Source organism: Perca fluviatilis, chromosome 18 (assembly GCF_010015445.1).
Source record: "Perca fluviatilis chromosome 18, GENO_Pfluv_1.0, whole genome shotgun sequence".
Classification (NCBI taxonomy): Eukaryota; Metazoa; Chordata; class Actinopteri; order Perciformes; family Percidae; genus Perca; species Perca fluviatilis.
This window is the reverse complement of record NC_053129.1, coordinates 16,825,451-16,836,397: the sequence shown is the minus strand read 5'-3', so window position 1 is coordinate 16,836,397 and position 10,947 is coordinate 16,825,451. Positions and strand designations below refer to the sequence as shown.

The 10,947-nt window shown below is 41.8% G+C and overlaps 1 protein-coding gene across 6 annotated transcripts; it reads left to right on the top strand.

Annotated features, from left to right (window-relative positions):
• Positions 1–414: 414 nt before the first annotated feature.
• gpatch2 (G patch domain containing 2) lies at positions 415–10,746 on the top strand. Of its 6 annotated transcripts, none has more exons than XM_039782296.1 (10): positions 416–613; positions 1,472–1,715; positions 2,136–2,683; positions 3,311–3,375; positions 3,457–3,654; positions 4,725–4,836; positions 6,074–6,113; positions 6,284–6,357; positions 6,584–6,672; positions 8,337–10,746. In XM_039782296.1, the coding sequence occupies exons 1-10, from the start codon at positions 564–566 to the stop codon at positions 8,504–8,506; spliced, it is 1,590 nt and encodes a 529-aa protein (XP_039638230.1). In that variant the 5' UTR covers positions 416–563; the 3' UTR covers positions 8,507–10,746. The 6 variants fall into 6 exon arrangements, 5 of the variants coding, with proteins under 5 accessions (XP_039638232.1, XP_039638230.1, XP_039638231.1 ...); XM_039782297.1 differs by having other exon boundaries at positions 2,136–2,686; positions 6,293–6,357; XM_039782295.1 differs by having other exon boundaries at positions 2,136–2,686.
• The last annotated feature ends 201 nt before the right edge of the window (positions 10,747–10,947 follow it).

The window sequence follows — 10,947 nt, the reverse complement described above, 5'->3', positions numbered from 1 at the left end:
TTTCATCAACTAACACAAATAAAATGCCTCTTCACTTACAGTTAAGCCGAGCCTAGCCTCACTTTTTTGGATTACAATTATATTACATTTTAAATTTAGGTCTGGTTGGATTTTGTTGGTTAAATTTGACAAAGGAAATATCAAGGTCAATGTTGTAGCTTTTTCATAAGGCCCATAAGATGAGGTTGCTCAGTTAGGTTTAGGTTTGTTTCATTTACTGTATTTCTGTGGACTGAATGGTTGATGAAAACATGACATTATGTTTCTATAAAATAGTAGTACAAATTACTGGCTGATGAGTGGTAACTTTTCGAATCAAAATCAAAAAAATATGATCATTATTATTCAATATTTGAATAATGTTAGGCTTCTGCTCTCTAAAATACGAAGGTGACATTTTCTGCAGCACTTGAAGGCAGCATAATACCATACTGTCCTCCTCTTGTCGCATATTGATCCAGCTAGCTAGCTGATCGTTAGCTTTTGTGTCAGAATGGTGTCTGTGGTGTGTAAATGTTTGTCCGTAGTTTCTGGCTAAAGGTATCTGGCATTTGGGGGCTTTAATGTTTGGTGCAGCTAATCTAAAAACCATCGGCAAAGCGGGAACCGGCTGGTAGGTGGTCTTTGAAACCAGTGAGACGTAACACATTGTCCACTCAACTCTTGTGAATAAGCCAGCTAGAGAGCTAAAGCTAGTTATGCTAACTGCCTAACTAATATCGAAGGTTTCTTCGTTGTTTACTTTCCGGCGACAGTCGTTAAAGTTACCTTAATGTAAAGCTGTGAATCTAGGTTCTTAATGGTTAGCTACGTAAGTTAACGTTAACTAATATTTTCAGGGTCAATTGGACGTTTGCTGTAACGTTAGCTAACGTTAGTTGACTTAGCTAAGCTAACTAGCTAGCAAGACAACGTTAGCTCATGACGCTAATAACAACCCTAAAGAAGAGAAATGTTAGTGTTATTACAGAGAGGTTTGCACATGACACCGCAGGCTCCTAACGTTACGTCAGACCTCTGGAGATGTATTAAGGTTAGCATGACGCAAAAGGCAGTGAACTCATTGGCTGTTGCATAACGTTACAACTTCGCTCGACGAAAAGAGATGGATGATGTGCAAAATGCGAATAATTAGCTATCTGGCTAACGTGAGTGTCGTAGCTGCCCATGTCTTACATCGTTGACAGCAGCTAGCGTTAAGCTAATTGACGTTACGGCGCTTGGATTTTAGGTCGGTCCCATAACGTTACTAGCTTGTCGTTTCAGATCCCCAATGACAATTTGCAAATCATTCCTACATACACACTGATATGTTTTGCGGCCTGCTATGCCAATAAGTATCACAACAGCACCCGTAGCATACGCACTGCTGATAACTTTAGCAATAAAACACTTAAGTTGCATTCTTTAATGCTTAAAGTGTCCAGGCGTGCATGTGTTAAATAGTGTCTCCTTTCCCCCTCCACCTCAGGCACTTTCACCGGACGATGGACGAGCTGGTCCATGACCTGGTGTCAGCACTGGAGGAGAGCTCAGAGCAAGCAGCGCGTGGTGGTTTTGGTGATGGAGGAGACCACGCACTGGCCGTGGGCTGCCTGCTGAAGAGGCAGGCTCGGAAGCGGAGGGGCAGAAAACGACGCTCGGACAATCCACACCCGCCTTGGGAGACAGGCCACCTCAGTGAGGGCTCAGAGTCTAGTGTGGAAGAACACAAGGTGAGTTGGATTGAGTGGATGGAGGATAATGATTTGGTGGTTAAGTTACACAGTTCTTCACCCAGGACCTTTCAGCTAAAAACACTGTCAACAAACCAACTGAAAGGAAACACCCACAAATGTTGTTGTCTTGAGATCTGGAACCAGGCTATTCTGTTGATATTCTCACAACTTGCTCCCTTTATCATAATGGATACCCCACAAGAGCAGAGAAACCTTAAACTGGTCTGGTCCTTTGGTAACTAATCGGCTAGTCTTCACATGAAGTTGGAATTGCCCACTTAGTACAGATTCTTAGAGTGACAGTTGTCTTATAGTGTTATGGACCACGTAACTTGAGACCAGATCCTTAAGTTTGTTTGAGTTTCTTAATTTAGCATCAGAATCACCGGCTGATATTTTCCATGACGTTTGTTGCAGGACTACCGTGCCAGTACAGGGGGTGTCTCTGCTGCCAACAGCCATGCCCGTGACAACAGTGACTCGGATGAACAACTTGGCCCCAAACGGCGCACCCTCCTAACAGCTGACACAGGACGAAGCAAGCGGCCGCTTTGGCCAGACGACTTGGGTGTCCTGGGATCCGCAGAGGGAACTCGCAGCCTTAGACGAAGACGTAAGGTCAAACGTATGGCTGTAGACCCACCTGTAGAACCAGAACCCCCCTCCTGCACCATGTTAGGGCCCCCACCTGTCCCGAAAGCCCGTGCTAGTGCCAGGCCGCATAGACTGGGTGCTAGTGAGGGCAGGGTTGCCATGGAACTCTGTGGAGGTGGACTGATAGGGCCAGGGGGAGGAAAGAACAGGGTGAAGAAGAGGAAACTGGCTCCCCACAGGCTGGGCATGGAGGCTACAGATGAAGGGGTAGTGGTGGAGAGTGAGGACCACATTTCTTCTCCAACGGAAGGGTCCAAGGACAAGATGGAGTTGGAGGAGCAGAAGGGCTCGGATGAGGACATGAGTGACAGGTGGTTAGTGTTTTGACTTTTGTTTTTTACATGCCCCATGTTTCCAAAAGTGTGTGTGTGTGTGTGTGTGTGTGTGTGTGTGTGTGTGTGTGTGTGTGTGTGTGTGTGTGTGTGTGTGTGTGTGTGTGTGTGTGTGTGTGTGTGTGTGTGGCTAGGTAACCAGGGTTTCCACTGGGTCTTAAAAAATATAAAATAAAAATTAGGCCTTTAAAAAGTCTTATATTCGCTGAAGTATTGTTTTCTAGGTCTTTTATAATTTTAAACAGGTCTTAATTTTCTTACATCATGTAACGCTACCCCTAATGCTCATTGAAATCATTTTTTTTTTATTCCGTGGTGTTGTAGTTCTTTCTTTTGCTAGTCCAAATATAATTCGCTGGATATGCACAGATTATTATTACTCTGTGTGGCTTTTATTCAATTTGAATACATGTATTTACTTTGCAAGTACTTTTGTGACTCTGCATTTCGTTGTACTTTAATGTTGTGATATGTCTTAAATTTAATTCCTAAAGGTCTTAAAAACTCTTAAATTTGACTTGTTGAAACCTGCAGAAACCCTGGTATTGAACATCAACACTTTTTGGGGTTTTGACAGAAATGTGTCTGTTGCTCTTTGTTTTACAGTGAGACCAGCAGTGTCAGTAACAGCAGTGACGGAGGCCTCTACACCAACGATGAGGGGAGGCAAGGTACATACTGTTTTAAATCGATTGGTCAAACCTAAGAGACATTCACAGTTTTTACATTTGGTACGTACGTTTCTCTTCCAGCCGATGACGAGCAGAGCGACTGGTTCTATGAGGGGGAGCCAGGCGCCGCCCCAGCACCCGGAGGTGCATGTGCGATAGCAGGAGTGGTTCCTTGGTGGGAGAGGGACACGGGGTCAGAGGAGCTGGACCTAGTTGATCCTGTCTTCAACAGCATCATCACTGGATCCTTCCCCCTCATGAGCCCTGGAGCACAGAGAGGTAGGCTGGAAACATGCAGACTGAATACTTTTAATAAAAAAATTAATTAAATGCATTCTTATTTTTTTTTAGAAACTCAGACACACAATAATAATTCTCTTTTTAAATGTGGCTCTTAACAAATTATGAAATTAAATGAAGATAATATAGGAGTCTATATGGTAAGATGAACTCTAAAGTTTTATAGTAAATATAGGGAATGACATATTCTACCTATGGGTTAAACAAGCAGTACAAATAAGGAAAACATAAATGATACAGACAAATAAAACTAATGCCTACCTAACAAATGTTTACATAAATATCCAAGTTCCTCTCAGGATACAGTCCATCCTCAGTGGTCACCCTTGTGTACCAGTAGGCATAATGCCTTTCTTTCACTTACTGATATTCCAAGTAAAATAATCAAACACATCTTATCATTTCAATAATAATGTCCTGATATTTGTCGCCCGAAGAAACGCCATTGCCAGCAGAAATGATGGAATTAACGTTACATGTAATGGGGTCGGTGATGTCATGTCCAATGGTTTGCATCAATCATAACTGCATTCTAGTCTGTAATTTATAAAATGGGGTAAGAAAGCCTCTGAATATGTCTACATTTGACAACACTGACACATTTTTGTGTGTGTGTATACCATACATAGCTACTGCAGAATTAAGCCCTCCGAACGCATCAGTCTGTGGTTGTGTTTTGATTTTTGATCTTAAAATGTTATGTTTGGAACAAAGTAATCATAATATCATAGGCCAAACCAGTTTTTATTTTATTTTTTTTATGTCACAGTTAGCTGCGTTCATTATTGTGATGTTGTAATATATACTGTACAATGAGACGTTTTAAATAACAAAACACTAGTACAGCTGGACTGGACGTATGCGACAACGTTAGCTGTCCACTGAATATGGCGTGTAAACCCCCCCGCGTCTCTCCCGGGTTTTTGACCAAGGTCGAATCTGAATTGTCGGGATCAACCCGTGTTGACTGGCTTGGTTTGAATTGACATAGGAAGGGTTGAACGCCCTGGTCCGACCCTGGTCATTGGTGTGAAAGAGGTATTTGTCAGTGTTCCAGGCCCGACTGAGTCGTCTCCATGGAAACCAGCAGGCGTCTCAGGCAGGCAGTTCCGGCCAAGGCTTCAACGACAGACTGGGCAGACAAACCCAGGACTCCCATGAGTGAGTCCCCATCTTTTTTTAAATTTCTATTAACTCTGACTGTTATAAACGTATTTCCGCCTAATCTGCTCTCATAATTGTGAAGCAGTTTGAGTTGTATTTTATTTTATTAACAAATAAAGTGGTAGAGACTTGAGAAAAGTGGCGACCGGCGAGCCACATTTTTCCTCCTTAAATCAGTTTAGATTTAATTGTCGTGTACACACGTTTTGGTTTGCAGACAGCAGGGGTCAGATAAAACCAAAACATACAAAGAATATGTCTTAAAAGTAGTATTAGGATAAAAGCAAAGTAAACTGGAACACAGACAATACCAATTTTCATCATGTTCATATCACTGGTTCCACATTTGTCCCTTATTCCCTTATCAACTAAAAGTATTAAACTCTAAGTTCCTGCAGTCCAAATGCACATAAGGTTCCAAAGTTAAAGGTATAGTATGCAGGATTATCCTTAAAAACAATGTACAGACTAATACAAAGTAATCCCTCTCAATCATAACTTATTACCCACTAGAAGTGTGTGACAGAGTCTGTATCGGCAGAGGCCAGCGTTCTCTATTTTTTTCTTATTTTTCTGTGTGCGGGGCATTTATGGGGGTCAGCAAAGAGCCTTTGGGCCCGCCGTGAGTGTGTAACCCCCAGCCAATAGCCAGGTGTGCGGGACGTTCTCATTCCCAGGTACTGCCCCTTTGTCACGCCCCGCGGCCTTTGATACCGACGCACCCTCCGAGCACAGCAACTCCTCACGGCAGAGGAGAGCGACCAGGAGCAGGGGAAACACTGAAGCACATAAAACACTCAGCAGTGGGTTTTGCGGACATGTTGATGTAGAATGTAAACACGATCAATCCTGATTCCCAGCTTTGTTCTCGCTAATGCAGCTCCCTCTCTTCATTTACTCTCTAGTTCACTGGACCAAGCTTTCTCTTTTTCGCTTTTTTTTTTTTTTTTTTTTTCTCTCTCTCTCTCTCTCTCTCTCTCTCTCTCTCTCTGGCTCGTTGAGGCGGGGAAGGAGTGGCCAATTTTAAACGCTGTGTGTTTATAAACGGCAACTGACCAATCTGCACATATCTTTTTAAAGTCTAAAAAGGTTCTTGAGTTTCTGTAAAAGTGTCTGTGATGGACAAGGTCCAACAGTTCACTTAAGGCAAGACATGATGATGAATAGCAGTTGATGAAATGCTGCCTTGATGGGAATTTGAGGGCCCTAATTACACTTATTATATCTTCAACAGGCCTTGGTTTAGCTCGGGCTCGAGGAGAGAACACGGACAGGTGAGCCGTGTTGCTTTTCTTCATTTTATTCCCTTTTCAAATGCACATTTTAGATGTAGCTCTATTACAAGCACCTATGTGGTTGGTGTTAAACACACTAGTGTTGTAAGGATTTCTTGCTAACTGCTTGAACATTTAACTTTAGTTTTTCCTTATCTTTTTAACCGCTGCCACTTCAGTTGCATTGGGACCCACGGTCGGACAGAGGGCATCGGAGAAGCTGTTCAGTAAAAACAGCCAGCAGGTGAGAACAACAGTTTAACTAAAAACAACAGTGATTTATGACCAGAACTCAGGATCTTTTCCTTTTTAGTTCCTGCTTTTGTCTCTGCTGCAGTCTCATTGACCAAACCCCCTATTGTTTTCATAATGTTTAATGGTATTTTCCAAATGAAAAATAATACTTCCCAGTGTTATTTAAGGTGAAACTAATGCTCCCACATTTTTGTCTTGCTTGGCTGGTTTTGCAGACAGACCAGCGGGCACCTCGGCTCTCTGTGTACAGGGGATGTCAAGCGGAGGCGAAAAGCTGCCCCCCTCGGTTCCACCGCCCCCTCAGGTATTGGATGCAAACCTAGCTACACCTAACACACCATCTGGCACATTTTACCAACCGCCCCTTTTATTGTATTTTTGGCTCTCACTTTCTCGCCCGTTTTCCTCCCCCTCTTGGTTAAGCTCAGTATGCTCACCAGCCTGCTTTCCTCATTTCCTTCTGTCTCGCACATACACTGACATAAACACAAGGGACTGGGATGAAAAATGAGGCTTTCACTACACATTTGTAGAAGAATTAATTGAGAGAAGGGAGTCCCTCATCCTCCATATTGCTCCCTCTTTCCTCCCCTCTCATTATTAAGCCGTGCTTTAGCTCTTAACCCCCTTTCCTCCTAAGCTTTGTTAGACAAGAGTCAGCTGGCTAGTCATGCTATCAGAGCAGAGATACTGGATTAGCTCTTGGCCAGTAACACTTGTGTATCACCCCGCTCCCCAAAACCACTCTCTTCACCTCTGGGCCAGTTTATCCTTTTAGAGGAGGAAGGACGTGGTAGCAAAGCCTAATACTGTTAGATCCAACTCCAATTATAATATATGTAGTTAGGATTGGATAGCGTTCACATTTTCATATACTGCTACCTGAAATTCGGTTCTGGTACCCAACGGTACCTTTTTTCAGTACATTCCCTCTGTAATAACAAAAAATAATTTCCATTGTAAAAATAATTCCAAAGCTATTTATCCTATTTACTTAGAACATATATTTATTTAGAACATTTTACACACAAATAAAACCCCTCCCTCTCCCATCCAATCTTTTTAATTAAATAATTATTCATTTCTTACTTACTGTAACTTTTATTCTTGTATTTGTATATTTTATTTTAGCCTGTTTTATTTTCATGACCGTTTTTAGTTGCTCTTTAATGTTTTATGTAAAGCGATTATGCGTCTTGATAACACGCAAAATGGCATATGAATTGGCGTGTCATACATACACCACTTTGAGATCAGTCTGCAGAGGAAGTGTAACGTCAACAGAACCGTGTGTGTGTGTGTGTGTGTGTGTGTGTGTGTGTGTGTGTGTGTGTGTGTGTGTGTGTGTGTGTGTGTGTGTGTGTGTGTGTGTGTGTGTGTGTGTGTGTGTGTGTGTGTGTGTGTGCGTGCGTGCGTGCGCGCGACTTTGCCCTGTGCTTAATACAAATCAAGACGGGATTAAAAAGGGTAATAGGTCAGCATCTGTGACTGGACCATGAACTTCCAGGAAGGGCGAGGACAAAATGGTTAGTCTAGTTTGAGACAGATGCAGGTGTACTGTCCTTCACAGGATGGGAAATGTTGATTAAATTAGTATTATTCTTAGATGTATCAGAGGCGTTCAGAGGAGCTTAACAATTTAAATGGAGTGATAATGTTACTGGAGTAGATCTTTTAGTGCAGCAAGTTTTACAGACTTTCATATACAGTAGAGCCACTACCAGACATAGACAAAAACCGAAATGAGTGAAACGAGCAACTTTTCATGCTCGATTAATGTATTATAACAAAACATGCTCATCGAAAGTAACTAGGTGATGTCTTCAAAACACAAACATATCCAATTTATAATGATGTAAAACAGACCAAATCCTCACATTTGTACAACTGCGACCATATAATAGATACGTACGCTCATATAATGATATGAAATCCCTCTCTTATCTAACCTGTCACCTCTCTTTTCAGGAGTGGTCGGGGAGAATGCGCCTCCCATCCCTGACACCAACATGGGGAGCCGCATATTACAGAGCATGGGCTGGAACCCGGGAATGGGCCTGGGTCCAGAGGGCAGGGGCATCACCGAGCCAGTCCGGGCCACACAGAGACCCAAAGGCACGGGTCTGGGTTTCAACTGAACACCAACCGGATTTCTGAATCCTGAACCTGAAGTCATGCTGGGACAAGACTCCCCAAGAGATAGGAGTGAGGGAGATGCTGCTGAGGGCAATGAAAGATACAAAAAAAACAAAAAAAAAACGGTCAAGAATAATCCAGGCATCTGAGTCATAAGAAGGGAAGGAATGAGGCTTGTCCTAACAATAGAAACTTTCCCATATTGGGGAAACGGCGAGAACCCTGGGACACACACACACACACACACACACACACACACACACACACACACACACACGAATGATGCGGAAGTGAATGAAACTGAGCAGAAGAAAAGACTGTTCTCTCGAGAAATGTTGGCGAAAGTAAGACATTGGTGCCTCATTGATAGTTTGTAAAGCTGGCATGCCGCCTCAGCCCTGTTACCTCAGACGCCATTGTAATTGGCTTGAAAACTGGGGAAATGACGACCAAATACTGAGCCAATGAATGAGTTTGTTTTCAATCAGCGGTATCGGTTAGTGAATTAACGATAAATGGTTTTGTCCGGTATTGCACAAGAACTTAGGAATCAAAGACTATTTTAGTAGGCCATACCTCAAGATTCATTTTAGGTTCTTCTTTAAGGTAACGAAGGTAAGGGTACACTGTGCGGATGTGTGTTGGAATCTCTAGATTTTTTCCCCATTTACTTATTGTTCATTTATTGGAAGAAGTCATCTCATCAGAATGTTTTTATCTATCAAAAAAGATAAAAAAAAAAACAACTGAATTTTCCCTTCAATTAGCACCACGATGTATGCATGTCTGTGGCTGCTGCAGGTTCTGCTGATGTGTACTAAGAAAAAACACGTTGGGACGTGAAGTAAAGTCTTGCGATGACTTGCTTGACTGTCTTATTTCATGCAATTTCTTTAGGTATTTTATCCTGGCACATGTTTGCACCGCAGACAGCAGTATTTAGCCTACCACAGCCATGCTCAATGACTTTACATACAGTACGTGACAAAATGGCTGTACGATTGTCAGCTTACAAGCATTTTAGTGTCTCCATACAGGTTTGGAGATTCCAGTGAATGAGAGAGAGAATTAATAAATGTAGCTCTTTTCAATGTCTTTAGAAGTTTAAGAAAATGAAATATTGCTGTCATAATACACATGGAAAGGCCCTACATACCTTTTGTTTCACAGGTGTTTTCACTTAAAATGCTCATTATGCTCATTTCCAGGGTAATACTTGTATTTAGAGGCTATATCAGAATAGGTTTACATGGTTTAATTTTCAAAACTTTTTGTTGTACTGCACATTGCTGCAGCTCCTCTTTTCACCCTGTGTGTTGAGCTCTCAGTTTTAGCTACAGAGTGAGACCTCTCACTTCTCTTACATCTTTGTTGGGAGTCGCACATGCGCAGTAGCTACGTAAGGACCGCTAGCTAATCAGAAGCAGAGTATGAGGGCGCGCCACGCTAGCAGCTAGGCGAGCATTTTAACGTGTGTTACAACGTGCCTCACGTTCATCACAGAAGTAAAGGCTGGACTACAACAGAGCTGTTTGGAGCAGTTTGTGAACAGTGTTTTCTGTTGGAGATGGTAAGACCCTTTGGGGTGGACTTTGGGCTTTTTCACTTTGGAAGCCTATTTTATGCACAAAAAAAGATATATTACACAATAAAGGAAAGGGGAAACACCAAAAAGCATAATATGAGCACTTTAATTAGCCTGATTGGAGCTTTTCTTAGCATTGTGTGAATATAGACTGAAGTCTAATGAGACAGAAGTGAAAACACCTGTGTGACTGGGCAGGTCCTTAACTAAAACAAAAGAGGAAGAGCTACTTACATTACAATTTAGTTTTAGACCCATTGTCATTTACTTAACTGTGATATTGTTTCTTGTGTTTATTCAGAGTATGTTTGCTAATCTAGCTTACCTGCAACCATAGATTGTCCTGAATGCAGATTTGAAATTATTTTAAGTGCAGGTAGAGAGATTAAGGTCTAGAATAACGAATGACATTATGAATTAAAAAATGTGCAGGAAGTTGTACTGTAAATGTAACAATATTTGTTTCCTCTTACTTTGTTGTTGTAACCATTGAGCACCGGATGGCTGGTCTTCTACCCTATTAGGCCTGTTCATAGAAGTGTGAGATGTCAGTGACACAACCAAGTATTAAACTCAAAGACTGCCTAAACTATGCGGTGGTTATTGAACTATTAGGTTCATCCCACCCCTCTAGTTCATCAGGTGGTTTAAACCAAAGGCTTGTTTGATTTTTTTATTTTGACTAGTGCCTGATCCATGCTGGAAACCAATATTAATATCACTATTTGAGAGTTAAAAACAGGTAACATAATTTGCTGTGTCCATTTAAAAAAAACATTATTGACAATCCACATTTAAAAAGAAGAGTTTGACATTTTGGAAAATGTGCTTATTCTCTTTCTGCTTGAGAATGGGATG

Bases quoted from the DNA above. Each gene is read 5' to 3' on its own strand.
- gpatch2 (XM_039782295.1), top strand. From the start codon at position 564: ATGTTTGGTGCAGCTAATCTAAAAACCATCGGCAAAGCGGGAACCGGC. The intron at 1,716-2,135 runs GTGAGTTGGATT...CGTTTGTTGCAG, and splicing joins CTAGTGTGGAAGAACACAAG to GACTACCGTGCCAGTACAGG. The intron at 3,376-3,456 runs GTACATACTGTT...TTTCTCTTCCAG, and splicing joins CAACGATGAGGGGAGGCAAG to CCGATGACGAGCAGAGCGAC.